Source organism: Rissa tridactyla, chromosome 6 (assembly GCF_028500815.1).
Source record: "Rissa tridactyla isolate bRisTri1 chromosome 6, bRisTri1.patW.cur.20221130, whole genome shotgun sequence".
Taxonomy (NCBI): Eukaryota; Metazoa; Chordata; class Aves; order Charadriiformes; family Laridae; genus Rissa; species Rissa tridactyla.
This window is the reverse complement of record NC_071471.1, coordinates 70,860,966-70,882,045: the sequence shown is the minus strand read 5'-3', so window position 1 is coordinate 70,882,045 and position 21,080 is coordinate 70,860,966. Positions and strand designations below refer to the sequence as shown.

The window sequence follows — 21,080 nt, the reverse complement described above, 5'->3', positions numbered from 1 at the left end:
AGGGCTGGAGCCCCTCTGCTGGGAGGACAGGCTGAGAGAGCTGGGGGGGTTCAGCCTGGAGGAGGGTCCGGGGAGACCTTCCAGCCCCTTCCAGTCCCTAAAGGGGCTCCAGGAAAGCTGGGGAGGGGCACTTTAGTATGAGCTGTTGTGATAGGACAAGGGGTAATGGTTTTAAACTAAAAGAGGGTAGATTTAGACTAGATAAGGAAGGAATATTTTACAACGAGGGTGGTGAGACACTTGCCCAGGTTGCCCAGAGAGGTAGGATATGCCCCATCCCTAGAAACACTCCAGATCAGGTTGGGCAGGGCTCTGAGCAACCTGATCTAATTGAAGATGTCCCTGCTCATGGAAGAGGGATTGGACTAGATGGTCTTTAAGGTCCCTTCCAACCCAAACCATTTGGTGATTCCATGATCCCACGGGGGGCCCTCGGCTGCAGCAGGGAGCTCTGCTTTGCTCTTGGCCATGCGAAGATAAGGAAGCCACCCTGGACACCAACGCTGCAGGAGGTTAAAGCCTTTCCAAGGTTTCGGTGGGAAGGGACAGTGTGAAAAAGGAGGGAAAGCAGCACCCACGGCCAGCCCCGACGGCTTCGCTGGGCTCCCAGCGCACCCCCATCCCCGCTCCCTGCCTCCTGCACCTCTCCGTACTTATAGATCGTATATAAAAATGTACATTTTACGCGTTACAAAAATATGCCTCTCTCGTGGGTTAGCGCATCTCGGTGGGCCCGGGGAGCTGCGGTCACGCCGGGGCCCCCGCCGCTCCCCCCGGCCCCCTCGGGCGCGCCGGATTCGGCCCGTCTCTTCCTCCTCCTCCTAAAATTGCCGTTATCGAACATTTTCTCGCAGTTGGGGTCGAGGGTCCAGTAGTTGCCTTTGCCTGCGGAGAGAGGAAGGGTCCCCCGCGTTGTCCCGCCGCCGCCTCCGCGCCCCGCAGCGGGAGGGGGAGTAAGGGGCGGGGGGGGGGGGGTGTGTGTGTGTGCGGAGGGGACGCGCCCCCCGGGTCCCCATGCCCATCCCCATGCCCTTACCCGGGTCGTCCTCGTCCCGCGGCACCTTCTTGAAGCAGTCGTTGAGGGAGAGATTGTGGCGGATGGAGTTCTGCCAGCCCGCTTTGCTTTTCTTGTAAAAAGGGAAGTTTTCGGCCACGTACTGGTAGATCTGGCTGAGGGTCCGCCGCCGGCCCGGCGCGCTGTGGATGGCCATGGCGATCAGCGCCGAGTAAGAATAAGGTGGCCGGGCCGGGCGGGGACACTCCTGCGGGGGGGACAGCGGCTGCCAGCCCCTCTCCGCGCCCGCGGAGCTCGGCGGAGGGAAGGGGCCGACGGGCGGGCAGGGGGCGGCGGGGCCGCCGAGCCACAGGTAGGGGTTGGCGGCGGGGTGGGGGGGGCCGGGGGCGACCCGGCGGGTAGATGCCGGGACACACGGCCACCTCCAGCATCTCCCGGGCGGGGGGGGGCGGCCCGAAGGCGTGCATGCTCCGCCGGGCGCCGCGCCGGCACCGCGCCGCTCCGCGCACCGCCGCTTAAATACCGCCCGCGGCGGCGGGACGGACGCCGCCGACCCCCGGCCGGCGGCGGAGGAGCGGGGAGGGGGGGAAAGAAGGGGAGGCGGGACCCCCCCGCCCCACGCGTGTCCGCGCCCCGCCGCCGCGGGCAGCCCCCCAGGGAAACGCCGCCCCTCCGTCCGCCCTCCGTCCATCCGTCCGTCCCTCCCTCCTTCCCCCCGCAAAACCCACTGCCCCCCGCCCCAGTAAAGCACCGGCTGGTGCGGGACGGAGCGAGCTCGGAGCTCCCCCGCGGGAAAAGTTTCCGGGGCAAACCGGGACAATTTAGGCAAACCACAAGAATTTGGGCAAACCGCAAGGGTGAGAGTTGCCGCCTGATCCCACCCTCTGCATCCTCCCCAAGCCTGGGCACAAAATCCATACAGCCACAGCAGCCTTTCTCCTCTAGGGAGGGAATTGCCAGGAGAAGTGAAGAAGGTGCCTAAACCCTCTCTGGGAATGTCCCTTGGGGACTACGGGGGACAAATTTGGGGTTTCCAGGGCTTTGCGATTTGAGCTTTGATGGGTGCTTGTAGATTACAGCAGTGGTTACAGGGGGACGTGATCCCACTGCACCCGAGATACAAGGGTTTGGGCAGTAAAGTTGAAATGTCCCTATTTGGTACTTTATAAAACAATTTCTGAACTTTGATTGACCTGAGCAATCCCTGCCCTGACTGACATGTGCAGTGCTAGGGTAAAGCAGCCTGGCAGGCCCAGCTGTCCCTTCATTCAGACAGCTTTGATTTCGAGCACATAAATTCCTTTGCAAAAAAATCATCGACATGCTGTCCCACATTTCCTTGAAGTCCAAACCAAAAATCATTATCATTGGGAAATGAAAATTTCCCATTCGCAAAATCTCCAAAGGCATGTGTGGGTCCTACAGGCACATGCGAACTCCTAGGACTGAGCTCCTTAACGCAAAGTGAGCTCCTTCTCCCTGCGCTTACACAAACCCGCGGTGCTCATCCGCAGAACTCACAAATAAATAAATAAACAAACCAGGGAGTGAGTCCGGTGCCCGCACACTGGGCTGCAAGGGAAGGAAAGGATTTCCTTCTTTTGGTACCGCTGGCATTGACTTTGAAGTAAAATTCACGCTATGCTCCGGTCCATGGCAAACGATGCACCTACCTGTGCAGCTCTGCTGGAATATTGCAGCCACAAAAAACCATGCGCATAACTTGATTTTCACTTTTTGAAACTTTTCTTCTGCATTTCTTGCTCTCCTGTTAAACCAGCGTTTTGGGTTATGTTTTCTCCCATCGATGTTAAAACAGAAGTAAATAATCTAAAATTTTTCATCTTTGATAGAAGACCTATGGTGATTTGATGAAAAGTTGATTTTAAATTGCATTTCTCTCTATCCTTTTGCTATAAAGTATGTCTGTCTTTTTGAAATTTCAGGTCATTCCTCAGAAATACAGGCAAAAGGCATGACTTCATCAGTAGCTATAGCTATATATAGGTAAATATAAATGGGACACTGATCTGTGGTGGAGAATTAAGATACTTCAGGTGATGTCACATACAAATAAAATAATCTCAGATTCTTAGATCTGTATTTTGGGTCGGCGAATGCAGGTGTGAAAGTACATCTGTATCACTAGAATCTTTGTGTTTTCAATGATTTCTTTGTAAAGCACGTTATTTGTGCCTGTGCCTGGACACTGGCGTTCCCGTGGCAGGGCCGTCTAACCCCGTACGCTCTCTCCGGGAGCGGCTCCGAGCGGATGCCTCAGGGATGCAAGGAACCCTTAGGAGATCGGGTTTCTTCCTAATGGAAGGCGGTTAGCGGATAGCTTCCGCCCTGCAGCACGAGTGTTATAACCCATTTAGCACATATATATATATATAAAAAAAAATAAATATATATCCACAAACATATAGGCGTATGCCAGGGCAAGGATTTGTCTTTAACACCCTCTCGGAGCCAACCCAGACCTCCTGGGACATGCTTTGCCCCCTGCCCTGGCCCTTTGCTGTATCACCATGATGTGCTAGGAAAGGTTTAGCCCACCGACCTTCAGGCCGTGCAGCAAGGTACACCCGCTTGTCCGAAATGTCAGAAAATGCTTCAGAAAAACCAGCCAATTGTCGGTAATGACAAGCACTCGCATCTTCATCGGGTGGAAAAAAAGTTCAAGAGTTGAAAACCACGGACCTACTAATGTTAATTTGCACTGAATGTTCCTCTATGCACATTGCAAACTTAGAAATAGCTGATTAATACGACTGACAGGGTACTTGTCTGAATATTGGTTACTTTAAGCATAGTTTTAGAAGATCTGTCGTCAAATCTCAGAAGTGGGAGGGGTGGTATTCTTTCCGTTTCAGTGAAATTAGTTCAGGAAACAACCCGACCCCGAACATTAAACTGAAAGTTATTTAATTTCCCTGCACTTATCGATTACCCGGAGACATCCAGCAGCAAATTGACCTCTGGGTATCACCAGTGCGGCTGCCCGTGGATGCTCCTGTTCCTCAGGAAGGCTGTTTTGTTTTCCGTGGCACTGCTTGTCTGCTCGCTGTCTGTCCGTGTAACGGCAACAGCTGCAACCACAGGGAGAGGTGTAACGCGGGTTTGTGTCCGTCGGGTTAGAGCAGACCCGCAGAGTGATATTATTTGTGTTAGTCTAGTGCCTTGTGGCAAACTTCAGTGTGGCTTGGCTGAATTTTCTTCTAAGTTTTGGACATCTACCATGTAAACAGGAGAATTTATTTCATACGTTTTCTAAATGTACAAATTTACAAGTCTACAGAGAGCTCATTAAATTCTCCCTTTCTCAGTAGAGCTGACACTCAAGGACATGAAAACACTTATGCATTATATAGTTGTTAATGCTGATTTCTTTTTGCTTTGCAGAAACCCTTTTACTAGGAAGCAGCAATCCCTGGTGAACATCCAAACGTAACTTAACTCTTTTGTGATAGTCTAACCCACAGGAAAAATACTTCTTATTATGGATCATGGAGCTTTTTACAACTTTCCTTCTTTTCTCTAGCGTTTCACCTGAATTCACGAGGTGAGGAATGTGTCCTGATGGCGTGCTCAAGGAGCAGCAATCTCTGCCGTAGCTTTGCAGGTCTCTGATACGCGTTATAACGCAGCAGTAGCTCTGCAGGACGGTTCCCATCGTCTTTTTCTCGCCATCGTGTCCTTTATCGCCCATTGCCCGGCAGCGGCGAGAGACGAGTGTGTGCCCAGATACAGCTGACAAACAGGGTGACAGGGTGACAACAGTGAGGGTTCTCTATAAAAGCTGGATTTTGACCTCAGGAGACGCAGCTGAGTTGTCCCAAACCTGCCTGCTGTGTCACTCCCACGTTAAAACCGGGCGGCTTTGGTTAATTGTGGGACGGCGATGCCATCTAGTGGCACCGGTACCCGCTCCGCTGGGCGCTGGAAAGGGTGTCCGCATCCCACCTTGACTGCTCTCACCCTTCCCTTGAGTGCCTTAAAGCCTGAGAAATGAGGCACATTAACAAAGAAGCGTGAAAGACAGGAGTATTTCTGTCTTTCATTGCTCCCTACAGCACCCTGAGGAGGGGAAGTGGAGAGGGAGGTGCTGAGCTCTTCTCCCTGGGATCCAGGGGGAGACGTGTGGGAATAGTTCAAAGCTGCGCCAGGGGAGGTTTACACTGGGTATTAGGAAGCATTTCCTTAAACGATCCTCCCCTTCCCTCCCCCTTCCCTTCCCCTTCCCTCCCCCTTCCCTTCCCCTTCCCTCCCCCTTCCCTTCCCTTCCCTTCCCTTCCCTTCCCTTCCCTTCCCTTCCCTTCCCTTCCCTTCCCTCTTCCCTTCCCTTCCCCTTCCCTCTTCCCTTCCCTCTTCCCTTCCCTCCCCTCCCCTTCCCTTCCCTCTTCCCTTCCCTCTTCCCTTCCCTTCCCTCTTCCCTTCCCTCCCCTCCCCTTCCCTTCCCTCCCCACCCCTTCCCTTCCCTCTTCCCCTCCCTCCCCTCCCCTCCCCTCCCCTTCCCTCCCCTTCCCTTCCCTTCCCTCTTCCCTTCCCTCCCCTCCCCTCCCCTCCCCTTCCCTCCCCTCCCTCCCCTCCCCTCCCCTTCCCTCCCCTTCCCTCCCCTTCCCTTCCCTCTTCCCTTCCCTCTTCCCTTCCCTTCCCTTCCCTTCCCTCTTCCATTCCACCCTATCCTATCCTATCCTATCCTATCCTATCCTATCCTATCCTATCCTATCCTATCCTATCGTCAGTGATGTTTGCAGGCTGCACAGCGACTCTCCATCAAGTTACAAAGCCTAATCAGCTTGCTAAAGGCCACGCGCGCAGCGGCACGTGCATTTCCAGGCCTAGTGTGCTGCTGGGTATCAGGGCGCAGGACGGTGCGGTTGGTGAAATACTGTTCAAGGGCAGCCTGGTCGTCATCTCCATTAGAGAAGGGAGAGGGATTCCCTGCATCCAAGTTTATCTTTCAAGCTGATGATCACCTGGGCCTGCCTTCCTTTCACATTTCTTGCCACGCGTGCTTTGCTCTATTTTCTTAAAAAGGCTCGTGCAAAGTGATTTTCAACTGCTATGCTCCATTTCTTTTTAAAAATGTGATGGCACGCCTGGATGTCTACATGGGAACAGTTCCTGGAGAAGTCCAAGCAGAAATCTGAGTTTGGTCAAATGATGACCAAGGTGGTCTTGGTCTGCCTAAGACCAAGGCAGCACCATGATACTGCCTAAGGTGCACCTATTATCCCCTGATGTCACTTTGGTCACTGTTTTTTGTATTTAAATTGAAACAGTAGCCACAGCACTAGGCTGTTGTGTGCCTTCTGGCTGCAGTGCTGGTGCCTGTTTAACATCTTATACAGTCAGTATTTTAGTGCCTTGTTGTATCAGGTGAATTGAAGCATCACAATAGGTGCAACCAGCTGAAGGCAGAGCCAGAGCTCAACATCTCAAGACCAGCCCATCACACAGCCACCGTCTCAAACAAACAGGGGAAAAGGCAGAAGAGGGGCAGCGCTCTTTCTGAAATCAGGATCGATGAAAACCAAACAAACTGCTTTAAAAGGCAGGACAGACTGTGCCAGTACCGTGAGTTTTCCAAGTTTCTTTCACACACCTTCAAATGCGTATTTTGAAAACCGCTCCGCGCTCAAAAACAACAGCAGAAAAGGCAGCAACTCCCCAGATACATTAAGTCCTGGATTATTTACCGCTACCAGTCAATACTGAGCCCCTGTATTTTCTGGAAATGTCCCAGCGAAGACCCCACGTGTCCAGCTGCAGAGCTTGCTGCTGGCAGCCTGGGGGTGAGGAACGTGGGGCAGCACAATTCCTCCTCGTAGCACTGCTCTTACCCCACGGCTCTCGGTGACGGCGATGGCATTAGCTCCTCTGCAGCAAGTGGGAATAAATTCCTAATTTTTTCCTCTACTTAAAAGGGTTAAAGTAAACCTGAAGGAGGGGTGTGTATAGATTTAAATACACTAATTGATTTGAACAAAGCGTTCGATACTTTTCTGGCAAAGTCAAGTGAAATGTGGGTGGTTTGCACCAAAAACACCAGTCTGATTTCTCCTGAAACGCCAGCTGTTAGAATAAACTCCCCGCGTTTAAAATAAAAAAAAAAAAAAAGAAGCAGTAGAAAATGAAATAGAAACACATGGTGAGAAATAACAAACAACAAGTAATCTAACGTGAGGTATGCAGAGTTTATCAAAACAGAAAGAAGAAATACAGCAAATATCATAAACAGCAATCCAAATATTATTTTGAACTCAACACAACTATGCTCATGTGGCATGACAATTATTAGCTAACAAATGGACATTTTTCAGGTCAATCAAGCTTGAGGAAATTAGTCCGTGGCAATTAAATAAATTAACTCTAAAATTGGAATTCAAATAATCTCAGTAACTCTGGTTCAATCCTGAACTGCGTCTCTTCAAAAGAAGCCAATAAGACAGACAAATTCACTAGAGTTTGCCATATTTAAATTACACACTGTATTCTAATTTATTTTAATATCTAACTTCCGATAGATCAGGCAATCCTTTTTCATGACCATTTGTTAAGAATAGCTTTGTGCAAGAGAAATGTCATACGCGTTTTTCAATCTTTTGTGTCTCAAAATAATAGAATTTGCATACACCAAAGGTTTTGGCATTGAATCCAGCTCCTTAGGTGTCATATCCTGATGATTTGAATTTATATACTTTCCATGGCTAAATCGTTTCATTTATATGCACTTCTGATTGTTCATGAAAATTTATGGGTTGGATTTCATCCATATTTTTCCCCTACTTTTATCAGAGTTTGCCTTTCAATGTTTAATTCAATCAGCTAATTTTCTTCCTGCCCATCTATCAATAAAAGTTGTAAGAACAATTCTCATTTAACTAAAAGGTTTTCAAGTCTGGGACGTTCTCTTTTAGAAACATCTGCAGGTTTTTTTTTTTTTAAATATTAAAAATAAGCTTTTCTCTTTCATTGATTGAAAAAAAAAATACAAGTAATTTGAAATTCATATGCACTTGAATATCTCAGACGGAGAAGAGACGCTACCGCATGCCAAGTGAGGTCTCTGCTGTGAAAGGGGGCTCAGCACCTCCAGCACCCCTTCGGATGCTGGTGTAGCAACATGCGGGCGTATAGTTATATTTGTATTTACTTATTCGTGCTTTATTAAGATAGGAATAAAACTGCTGAGCCCACTGGCAAAGAGCTGAAGGGAGGGTGTGGGATGTCAGCTGAGGGTGTAGAGCAGGTCCTACAAGTGGGGAATGAAGACGATGGTGGACAAAATACTTTCTAATAACAGGGTAACTCCGTAGCACGGCTCCATGCTCCGCAATTAATGTGAAGTTAAGGTGAGGAAGGCAAAAGGCCTCTCCCCTGGCCTCTCACAGCCTTTTTCACCCAAGGTTTCTCAAATACAGAAGGTTTTGGCATCAGCAGCTGGCCGATGACAAACCTCAGCACAACTCGGTTATTTAACACATGTAAGTGGTTCAGGTTTCTCCATTGAGCTATCACCATCGCTAGATCTTCTGGCCCACTGATGGGCCTTTCTAGTGTCACGGGTCCTACCACTCAGCCACCGAGCAGCCAACACCGCGTGGGCAATCGCCCAGCACCGCCGGCCATGGCTCCGGCCAAGCGAGACCCTGCCCAACCCACGTCACCATAATCGATGTGACACAAGGTCTGGGGCTGAGAGGGTTTGAACACTGCATGGTTCAAACACGGAGCTACTCTGCGATACTGGTACCTCCTGGCGGGGCACGGATTTGTGTCACCTCCTGGGCACTGCTCGTGTCACCTCCCGGGCTACCAGGCGACACTTTTCTGCTGTTAATCATGGAGGGGGGGATGCAAAATCCAGAGGCACCATGAAGCCAGTGGTGAGACGGACGCGTAACTCTTCCAGCAAGTCAACCCACTGCTCCTTACCTGACTGCGGGGCACTTCTCATCCTTAAGTTCATATTTAGTACCTATAAAACTTGTCAAATTTTTATCTTAAACCAGCAGATGCAGGAATTAGTTTTGAAAACAATGAAGTAGCTGCGACTATAGAAAATTAAATTTTGGGCGTGTGGTGAGTACAGCTGAGAGAAGACATGGCCTGTAGCAACAAACACTGCACCTAACGTACTCACATCTGTCTTCTTAAATTAGTGTTTTTAATTCCTCAGTAAGCAGCGCCTTCTTTTCTAAGCTGGGAAAGGATTAATCTTTGCTTAAGAAAACGAGGACATAATGAGAAGAAGAAATGAGGAGGCATCAGTAATATTTTGGTTTAATATTTCTGAAGTTTACCAAAGTCATATATAAATTGTCCCATATAAATTTATATATTGCATACATATAAACTGTTGCTTTTATACAGAAAATAGAGTGCAGTTTTGCTCTTTTCTGAGTAAAACATTCTTGCTTGACAAACGTTAGCACAAAGTAGTATCAATATCCTCACAACATGATAAGACCGTACATTTTTTTCATTAAGTTTTCCTTTAGTCTCACTACTCAGACTTTGGTTCTTTTTTTATATTCCACCCCCCCTCCCCCCCTCATTAAAATGATCCCAGATCAAGACCTGAAATTCAGAAGAGGCTGTACTGAAAAATAAATTCCCCGCAGCGTCATTAAGGAGCAAACGTGAGCAAAATCACTCACCAGCAATTCGAAGACGAGAAAGGCTTTGGGAGGCAGCTCATCGCACGCCCCAGCCGAGCTCCCTCTGCCTTCCCCCATGGTATGAAGTGCCTGCCCGGAAAAGCTGTCTAAAAAAAAGAAGTGGAAAATAAATTGATTTACTTGTCTTCTGTTGCCCATTAAATGCTTTTTCTTCCCGCCTAAAGAGCTGAGTCTTTTAGCAAAAGCTGTTGGGGTTATGTATTCCGTATGTGCGGTGTACTTTTCAGACCGCCCGTTCCAGACTACTCTAACGTGTTACCGGTACCACATTTCACCTATTTCCACCTATAACTCCAGACACCTCTGATACGGTGACCTCAAAAAAAAGAACCAAATGATATTTAATGTCTTTCAGAAATATCTAAAATGACCTAAAATAACCTTTGCAGACACAACAGGATTCCCTTTTTCAACTCTCATATTTCCTGATCTGCCAGACTTAGAGAACAGACCTTAGAGAGAGAAGTGGTATAAAAATAAAGGTTATATAAAAAGTGACATACAGATATTTTAAAGTCTTGTGTATTGTATTTCTATTTCCTATTTTATTTCCTAATTTATTTCACTTCATCGGGCATCTGGTATGAGAGAGGCCCTTTCGATTTGCTGGTGTTCATACTTACTGATACGAAGTGTCTTTGGTTGGTTGAATTCTGGGGGTGTAACGTCTGCTTTTTATAGAGGAAAAACATAAAGAAATAATATTTTATGATTTTTTTGGAAATAAATTCATTCATTATATATAAAGAAACTGCTTGTTTATGCGGCCCAAATACTGGTACAAATCTTTCACATGTTAGCACCTAAACGCAGAGCTCATTTCAGTGGTGGGTTTTGTGTGGCTGTAGCAACAGGACAGTTTCTGTGTTTGTGAGTGAAAGAACAGAGAAGCTGAAGGGTTTCTTCTCCATATTTAGTAAAAACCCCGCATTTGTCACAAAAGTCCCAACCACCTCTCCTGAAGAGCTGGTGTCACTGCGCCCCTCTGTTGGTGGCTTTGACTGGAGGGAAATACTGCACACCGTGTAGGACAACGGAGCATGGTGGTCATGATGCTTCATCATAGAATCATAGAATGGTTCGGGTTAGAAGGGACCTTAAAGACCATCTAGTTCCATTCTTCTTATATAGGTGTGTGCTTATATATAGCTACATATAAATATCTGTATATATGCTTATATAGAAACTGACTTCAACTCTGGAAATTGAAGTGGTTACGGGCATTTAGTCAAGAAGTGCTCTACAAATATTACCCTGTTGGCTACACCTTTTCCCCGGGAGCATCTCCTTCCTCACTACTCCCCCGGGCTAAACAGGGCAGTACCAAACGTAGGATGTCCTGCAGCAGCTCCACCACGGAAAAGCCAGCGCTCGAGGAGCACCCTGCACTGCTGCGACGGATCGCAAAGGAACCCCTTAGTGATTACTGGGGGCTGGGGGTTTTTTGCATTCGCTATTGAGTGGGCTATTCATTATTGCAAAACACATGTTTAATGGAAAGACATCGCGGAGAATGTCTCCTCGAGGGCCTGCTTTGTTTTGGAAAGCCTTTATGGGTGTTTACATCATGCTGTGATTTATTTTCGGATTGGCTGAGGCTCGCTATGCTGGACCATGGAGAAAACCCATTTGTTTCCCGGCCATGCAGCCCATCCATCAGAGTGGAAGAAGGAGGCGGGTTGCCAGCCGGGAGCCCGTCAGCTTGGCAGCACGGAGAGCTGGACGTCTGCTCAGCCGGGGATGCCAGCTTGTCCACCTTTCTGATTTCCGCCCAAATTTCAGCAAAATAACGGAAAAATTCTTTTTGGTGGTGTTATAGATACAATACCAACCCCCATTCCTGCAGCTGGTGCTCAGGGAGTACCTGGAGGGAAAGGGGATGGTTACCAAAGCCCCGCTAAATAAGGCTCGAGCGTCCTTGGCTCTCCATGCCTCTCCTGCCGATCTGCTCACCATCTGCGGGCAGGATCTGTCCCGAAGTTTGCATACCCTGCTGAAGGACAATATAGAGAAAGCAACAGTCCTTACCTCCACTCCTCGGGCTGGTAGCCATCATTTGGAAACACCTCTCTGGTCGCTCGGAGGAAAAGGTGTTAACAGCTGAGCGTTAGAGGCTCTTGGCTTCCTTTTTGGGCAGCTTGAGCCATAAGATGGGAGGGACAGTTTCATTTTTTCCTGGTTGGCGATGGTTCTTTGAAGTCCACTTTCATTAGTACCACGCAATTGCATTTGAGTTGACTACCTCTGGCAGTTGTTTCAAGCCCAAACTAACTTGTTTTTCCCAGACTGGGTCAAATTTCATGAGGGTTTCGCTGGCCTCCTGAGATCTTACAAAAAATCTTGACGGTGTTTGTACTTTCAGCCGCTCCCCTTTAACTCTTAATTTTTCACCTGCTATAAAAACGAACCAACAGTTGAAATAAAATGGGGCATCATTTCACTGACACAGAGTATTGCTAATATCGATGAGCTCATGACCTTCTACTAGCGCCTGCTTTGTATTTAATGCGGTATAAGTGGGATTTGCTTTCTTGCAAAACTGCCTTTGCTGTTCTGCAAAGGTATTCGACCCTACATGAAAGGAGAATTTTGACATAAGATTTTGCACTGGTTTTCCGCATTGTAAACAGCTACAACTGCCTAATCAATGCGCAGGGCGAGAATCTGAAAGTAGAAAACCTGTAACAAGCAACTGATATAACTGATAATCTAGAAGTACTTACGGTACAGAGATGTATCCTACTTACAGAAAAGTGATCTAGGAAAGAGTTTTGCGGCCAACACTGGAGTTTCCTGTGCTGTGGACGCGTCCCTCATATATTAGCATTATAAATCACGCTCTAGGTTCAGCATCTTAACCGTGATGAACAAACTGACAGTCTTTTAACTGTTCATTACGGTATATCCTAACTCTGAGTTTGCTAATAATGCCAAAAATTCAGTCTTTTCTCTTTCCAGCATTTTTTTTTTCCAGACACCTTGTTATACACTGCAGTGCAAAAATACAAATAAAATAATAAATAACAACTGAACCCAGAGAACAGAGCATGTTGATTTGATGCACGTTTCAATATGCAATTCCTGCAAAGAATCCAGTGATACAAAATCAACTTGAAATCGTATCTGCGGTTCAACAAGTCCGTGATTTCACTTTGAAAAGCAAGACTCTATCTGTGCTTTATGTCATATCAGATTTATGTATTTTAGATCGCGTTTTGCTGTATACAGCGCAACTGGTAGGAAACTACAAGATGAGCTGTTCGCTGAAGCATTTTGCACAGGGAAGGAGTCGAGGACGTTACCTCTGAGAAAAATACTTGTGCACCAGGTGCAATATGTTCCTGATGTTGCACGAAGCCCACGTTCTCACTCCCAGGCTCCCCGAATGCGATTTTTTTCCTTCAGAACACCGCCTTCCCTACCCTACGGGGACAAGTTTACGCTCTTCCCACCCGTGTGTGGTGCTGCACCAGCGCCCCAGAGGAAGGTGGGCAGGAGGAAGGGCTGGGCACGTCGGAGAGGGGCATCGCGGGGCGGTGGGTTGGGTGACCCGCGTCCTGCTGGCCGGCTTTTGCTCCGTGATCTCACGTCCCATTTACTTTAACGGATTTGGTTCAGCCAATTAGGCCCTTTTCCCTTTGTATAAAGGATGGCATTAATACTTACAACCTCGTGGGATTAATTGCCTGTAAAGTCACTTTGAGACCTTGGATAGAAGCACTAGTGATACTAATTACTGTTACAGATATTATAATGTTAAACATAAGTTCATACGTTTATTTGGAGAAAAACTTTCAGAATCAAAGGAACCAAAGCCGCCCCCAGGATATTTAATTATTTTTTTGCCCTTCAAGGGAAAGGTGATGCCTCAGCTCTATTTTTCTCCTCGCACCGCAGTACGCCAACACCTATAAGCCCATGTCCGTGTCAGAAATGTGGTTCACTGACTCACAGAAGTCAGAGATAAAAAGAAGCATTGTTCACTCGATAATTTCTATTTCTAAGTTTTCTACAACCTACATTTTTCCTTTTTTTGAATGCTTTAATTTTGTTCCGTGAGACACGATTAATTGGCCGCTGTAAAAAGTCAAGATGAGTAGGGGTTCAGAAGGTTGGGATTTAACAGGGCAAATTGTGCTCTGCAAAAGTGTAGTGCTTGTTATAAATTTCAGATATTTGGCAAGCAGGTTTCTTCTCACAATGAGAAGGCCACTAACCAATGAAAAAAATCAAAGAACAAAATTACTTCCTGCCCATATTTACTGACTTGAATGACATTGCACCAGGAAGGTACCAAAGTGCCACAACAGAGCGTGGAAGTAAAACAAATGAGGGTTGTTTCTGAGGATGGGTTACGAGTAACGTGCATCATTGTTGTAATGCAAATCAGAAAACTGTGGAACTACGTGTAAAAAATAGCAGAAACAGAAACTTGGCCCTAAAAAGAAATTACTTTGAGGTACTGTGGCAGCTGTATAAAGGAGCTGATACCTGGATTTTTCCACCAAATGACCAGGGAAACTTAAAAATCGGTCACTGCAGCTAAGGAAGAGTGAACATTTACCGTTAGACTAACAGAAAGCCTGTTTCAATACTGGCGTCTCCAACCCAAGCTAGGAAATGGGCTCCCGTTATACACTGGGTACATTGGCTGACTTTCTTGCCAGTAAAAGTCAGCCAGCAGCCTGTAATTATACTGAATATCTTCCTGGAACCTTGCTTCCATAAATGGTGCCATCTTTTGAGTAATATATCATTGGTCTGCCTTGCTCAGATTATTACACTAATACATCATTAGAGCAACAGCTTGCTTTGGTGATGGATTGGTGTAATGCGGTGTGAGAGCTACAGCTCGCTCGGGTAATGTATGATGCTCTTGTGGTGATGTATGGGATGGTCTATCACGGAGAGAAGCCTCTCGGGTGACGCATTCCCCCAGAGACAGTGCAGCCCTAGGATGAACAACCCCAGGATGACGCTTATTTGCTTTGAAAGCTTATGGGCTGCTTCACACTCCCGATGCGGGGTCCTTGGCCAGCCCCCAGGCCCCCTGAGCTTTGGGTGACGTGGTGTCCCCCAAAACCTACCTGGCCTATCCGTGAGGGAAGACACGCAGCTGGTGCTGGGTGCCTGCAGAAAGCTGAATTAAGGGAAGCAAACTCCCTGGCTTTGGTTACCGTCAGTATCATGTTATCGTGCAGTCTTAAGCACCAAGACACTCAGAGACAATCTGTTACGCAGACATATAACCTATGCAAATACCTAAGATCACTAGTCATAGCTAAAAAAAAATAAAAATTAAAATAATCTGTCATTTTATGGGAGACATGGAACTAAAGCAAAACCTTCAAGCACTTATTTTACAATCTCTTACTGCACATATGGTCTGAAGCTGCGGCAGGGGAGGTTTAGATTAGATATCAGGAAGAATGACTTTACTGACAGAGTGGTCAGGCACTGGGACAGCCTGCCCAGGGAGGGGGTTGAGTCACCAACCCCCGAGGTGTTTAAGAAATGTCTAGATTTGGCACTTCAGGGCATGCTCTAGTGGCACAGATTGTAGGTTGTTTGTTTGTGGGGTTTTGGGGTTTTTTTTGCTGTGTGTATGGTTGGACTTGATGATCTCAAAGGTCCTTTCCAACCATGAAGAATCTATGATTCTGTGATATTCTGGATGCTCAAACCATGGTGCAAGCCCACGCACTCCAAGGATTAATCAAATGTTTTACTGAATATTACCAACGTAAAACTTTTACATTAGTAACCATTAACAAACTAGTTTGCATTTTTTTGTTAAAAGGTCCATGGTGGTGTTCACCATTTTTCCATTTTCCTAGTTGTGTCAGAATACCTCAGGGTGAGAAATATGGCAGATAACATTTAAACGGGGAAAAGTATACCTTTGTATCTAAAAAGCTGAAAATGTCTTAATTGATTTTTTTCCCAAAGTTTGCAAAACAAAAAAACGCTCCTAAAAAAAGAACTACGAACCACGAACCAACCCGTCCTCGATTCTCTTCAGCTTCCCTTCTCACACACACAAACCCAAACCGTCACCACCCATAGCAAAAACATACAACCCAGATTTCTGTCAGAGCCCAGGCTCAGCCTAGCTTGAGCCCCAAAAGGAAAATATTTGCATGATATGGCTCAGTGCAAATCATTTACCTGCAGTTCTTTTCCCAGTTTTAATTACTCTGCTTGTCACCGATAAAACACCGAAATTCTGCAAGGGCATGCAGAGGTTATGATTGTCTTCTGTCGTGATACCAGCTCTGCTACTCCAAAAACGTGAAAACAGCTAAAATCACCAACAATCACTTCAAAAGTTATTCCTTCTCTAAACAAGGTGATGAAACCTGTAATAAAGCAATCAGCGTTCTCTGTAATTTGTTTTGGTTTTCCGACGTTCACTTGACCTCTACCTGGTCTTTCTGCTAGCCTCTGGCATGATGATGCCGTATTCCAGTCATCATATGCATGGAAATTAAATTAAGTAGTGGGCGGAGAAGTGAATTAGATTTAGTCAGTTAAACAATGCATGGAAATTGAACTATAGGAATTATGCATAACCTTTCTTATGCTGATCTAGTCGGCTGCTACTAAATGCATTTCAAGGCAGCAGCATGAGGAGACATGACTAGCATCTGCCACAGAGTTTTCCTTTTATAAACTGAATAATATGATCATTTTATAACCTTTGCTGGCCCTCCTTACTTATCCTTAAATCCAGGCTGATTTGTCAGCCAAGACAAACCAGCCGGTGCCATCACTACGTGGCACCAAAGGCTATGGAATATTCCCCCCGCACATGCAAACCCGAATCTTTGCTAACAAGGGCATGATTTTTCCTGCCGAGGCTTTGCACAGTTAACACAAAATCATATTGTTTCTCCTTCCCTCTGCCTCCAGCGAAGGTGCCCACTGGCTTTGGCTGCGAGCCCGACGGTTCCAGCCCCGCGTGGTCGGGTTGGCAGTGCTGCTCGCTGCCTGCCCTCTGGGGCTTTGGCTCCTCCGCTGCGTCCTTCTCCTCCTGCCAGTCCCGCAGCCCGCCAGGCACGCTGCCTGCCCGCACCACCGCTCGCCTCCTGCTCCCCCGGCGCTGGGGCTGCCAAGGAAGCCAAATCCAAGCCCACAACTGTAGCGATGGGACTGTTGGCAAGGGCATGTAGCGATAGGACGAGGGGCAATGGTTTAAACTCGAGCAGGGCAGGTTTAGATTAGACATTAGGAAGAAGTTCTTTACAATGAAGGTGGTGAGACACTGGCCCAGGTTGCCCAGAGCGGTGGTGGAGGCACCGTCCCTGGAGACATTCAAGGCCAGGCTGGATGAGGCTCTGGGCAACCTGATCTAGTTACAGATGTCCCTGCTGACTGCAGGGGGTTGGACTAGATGGCCTTCAGAGGTCCCTTCCAACCCAACACATTCTATGATGCTATGATTTTATGAACCAATGCTGAGCGTATCGCCCCAGCCCCTCAGCCTGCCCCACCTGGGAAAGAAGGAGCTGTGCCTGGGGCAAAGCCAGCCCCAAACTCACTGACCTAAGGGAAAGGGAGAAGGAGCTGCTGCCCTTCAGGGCCAGAGGCAGAAGAGCTGTTACAGCTGCAGCTCCCTGCCTCCATGCTGTAACCCTCAGTGATGGTGTGCTCCACCACCAACCCGACCTTTATCTCTTGTACCCCTGCCTGAGCGATAACCGCCCACGGTGGTCATCATGGGTGCATCTAGTCATGATGGCTGCATCTGGATCAAATGTGGTTTTTGGGCAGACAGATAACAACACAATAGCCAAGGGCTGACTTGAGCAACGTGCCCATCTCACCACGGTACTGTGGTCAATATGCAAATATGACTGTAGGTCAGTCATCTCACCCCATAAATCGTGAACAGCCCAAGAGCCCTTGGAGCTCTCCTGAACGGCAGTGGGCCGCATGCCAGGATCTCCCCTTGGGTAGGGACGACTCCCAAGGCTGCTTCTCGAGTTTCAGAGGTTCCTTGCCACATCAGATTCTCGGTTAGTGATTAATAGCACACTAAACTTTGAAATCTTAGCTAAGTGAGATAAAGGATTGATTGCACATATATAACCCTTTAGACATAAACCATTGACCAGGTCTGGGACCAGGATTGGATCCAGCTGCACCCAAACTCTTCTCTGAGGAGGATTTTAGAAAGCCAGGGGGTCCTTTCTGAACCTCAACTCAACCAGAGGGTCTCCATGGCAGCTCTGCCTGGCTCTGTCCTCCATGCAGTAAATAACCCAGTGTGCCTTGCCATCCGATCTTGTTAAAATACGCTGCATTTACTATCAAACTTTGTTAAATCCCTGTTTTATATCAATAAACGTACCGCTGCTTCTCTCTACGAGTGAAGCACACGGCTCCACCACGACACTCTCCCAGCCACGCAGCACCTGCAGCGACGAGGCACGGGGAGGAGATGTTGGTGCACCCAGCACCTGAGCTATAGCTTGAAGGAGCGGAAGGGGCATATTAAGAAATGCATATGCTGTGTAAAAGGAGAGGAGATTGCCAGATATTCCTACGTTAACTAGTAACAACCCACTGTACCTCAAGGCAATAATCAGGAGTTGATAAGCTGTGTGAGACAAAGGAACAAAGAGAAAAAGAGCAGTTCAGTGAGGTATAAGCTGGTTCTCCAGCTGTTGATTGTTTTCTGTCTGCCCAGTATTTTAGGCTGATTTAAGTTAACTGCGCAGTTCCCTCACACTTCCTATCACAGGCGCTGAGAGCACACGGATAGGTGAATGTTGGTCAGGGCCTGCTGGAGACACGTTCAAAAGCGCCAACAGAATTTTCAGAATCCCAAATGGAATTACCTCCACGGCTGTTGTGTCTATGTGTTGCAATTTGACACTTCATATTTCCTAAATCCCCTCACTTTATCCTCCCCTATCCAGCATATGAAACGGGAGTTCTCTAAGGCAATTAGGAGTAGCAGTAGTAATTGTCTTGCACCTTGATGAAGAAGAGAGCTCCAACCATACACACAAGTGACTGCTAATCCCCTCAAAATGCACAGTCTAAGAATAATAGAAGAGAAAACAGAGGCACCAAGGAAAGAATGAAATTACATTATTCGGCATGGAAAAGCAGGAATTATTTATTGGCATCCCAGAAGATAAAATGCTACAGGGGAAGACAGAGGACAGCAAGGTGACTTTGCAGCAGGGAACAAAGTTTTGAAGTATATTAAGCATCAGGAGCCAGAGTCAGCACCATTCCCTGGATGAGTGCAGGTGCCATGGCTCCGTACTGTGAAAGAGATGACAGGGAGATGGATGGATTAGGCCAGAAAGGCCTCAAAATGAAGATGTATCACTCAAGTTTGCTATGTATACAGGAGAAAAACAGTCCACATCTTTGGGGTGGTGAGACATAGGCTATCCAATGGAATAAGAAAAGGCAGTAGGAGTTTAAATGGTTGAAATGAAGACTAGATTGGACTGGAAAAGCCAAGGACAACATGGAAAAATCTCCCTGACACGCGTTAGCATCCCATTACTTTCTTTAACTTTAGCTCTGAAGAGAAGCACACTGACATTTGCTAGAGAAAGGTGCTAAGATGAGCTGAGTTAAGAGACATAAGGTGGAGTGAAAAGAAGCAGTAGGATTGTAAGTGGCTCGCTGCTCAAGCAAATAATGGGACACCATCATGCTAAGAGTTCACATGAGTTAAGAATTGCAAAATTAGTCAGTAGCAGCAGCAAGTTACAGACATTTCAAATAGCCAGGAAGGCTGAAAACACAAAGTTGCAGAATTTCCCATAGAAATAGGCTGGTTTATGACTGTGGGTATAATTTGCCTTCACAAAATAGTGTCCGAGTGTATCAAATCAGCTGAAGCATGAGCCAAAATCTTAGCATTAGTCCAGCTGACTGGGGGCACTGGCAAGACTGTCGGATACCTACCCCAAGAAAGTTATCCACACAACTTGGTTGTAAGTGCAAAAGCTGGCCACGTGTGTTTTATTTTGTTGCAGTTTAGTTTCGTTCACCTGAAAACAGAAAACGAGAGCCTCGGGTTAGCTGAAAATTCTGCTTCATAAAATAAAAAGGACTGATTGAAAACATTCACCTGAGAGAGGGAGTAACTCTAGAGGGAACGCTTTACGGAGTTTAATTGGAGCTACCACTGTAATTAAGTTCCAAGCAATCGTCCTAGAAATTCGAGTAAGGTAATGAAGCCTGCCTACGTTGGGATTCTCCAAGTTATCCTATGGAAGCGTATGGTAAGGGTGTAGTTCTCTCTGAAATTCTGTGAGTACTTAAATCATGCTCTGAATTTACAGGCAGAGCTGGGAATATTGCACATGGTCTTCTGAGGCCCATTTTAGCGTTCTATTTAGGAGCTGCACTGTACCTCTTTTTTCTCTAAAATTCTTCTGGGCTTTGAGAACAAATTTGTGGTTAATATAACTTGCAGAGCATAATATTTGAACTTTGGTACTCAGAGCCTTCCATTTCTCCAACATCTGTTCCAAGATAGAGTGACCTCTGCTTGAGAGCAGCATCTGCGACACTGGAAACCTGAAGGTGAAACCACATTGTCTCAAGGTTGTAGTTTGTCTGAATTTGTTCCTTTTAGTTGCTTATAAAAATTTCCCTAGAAGTGATTAGGCATTTGCTTATGCAGGGTAATTATGTTGCATTAAGTCTCTTCCTATTACGTAGCTAATAAAAACAACAGCAACATATATCTTGGCCCAAAGAGGTTGAGAGTTTATTAAAGTTGTAAATTATGGATTCTGCTAATGCAGGGTAATAAGAGCAAACAGCACAGTATGAGCAGTCATCGTTATCCTATTTTTGTCTAATATTGTGTAGGTATTAGACATTTTGTCCCTTATTAATCTTCTTCGACCTTCTTCCACAAATTCTCCGTCCTATAAAAATGAAGAACTGCTGAGAATCGTAATGTGCCCACAAATGTCCATGAGGGTAAGAGGGCACAGTGTGTTACGAGAGGCAGGTGATAAAGCAAATGTCCTGGTGTGACCACACCGACCCCCTCTGCTCCTCCGACCTGGGACATGACCTGTGGGGCTCACAGGTAAGGAGGTGGCCTGGAGTAATACAGACAGCTAAAGTCTACTTCAGCAGAATACCTAAATGTAAGTGCTTAATGTCAAGTAAGGGATCTGAATGGCAATGATTTGAACAATAACAACTTGGCATTTTCTAAACATCGCGGGAGAAGAGTAGAGAAGAACCCTTCAGTGGAAGGGGCAACCCGGGCGGGATGTGACGAAGCAAAGGCAAAAAATCTTCTTTCCAAAGCCTTCCTGTAAATTCGATGCAAAATTTCCCACACTGGAAGACAGCCAGCGTGTTTCCACAGCATTCCCTTC

General features: G+C 46.9%; 1 protein-coding gene across 1 annotated transcript; it reads right to left on the bottom strand.

Annotated features, from left to right (window-relative positions):
* Nucleotides 1-688: 688 nt before the first annotated feature.
* FOXI2 (forkhead box I2) lies at nt 689-8,545 on the bottom strand. Its single transcript, XM_054206996.1, has 3 exons — nt 8,414-8,545; nt 1,037-1,262; nt 689-885 (listed from the first exon to the last, which is right to left on the bottom strand). Exons 1-3 carry the CDS (start codon nt 8,543-8,545, stop codon nt 689-691), a joined length of 555 nt encoding a protein of 184 aa, XP_054062971.1.
* Between the last annotated feature and the right edge of the window lie 12,535 nt (nt 8,546-21,080).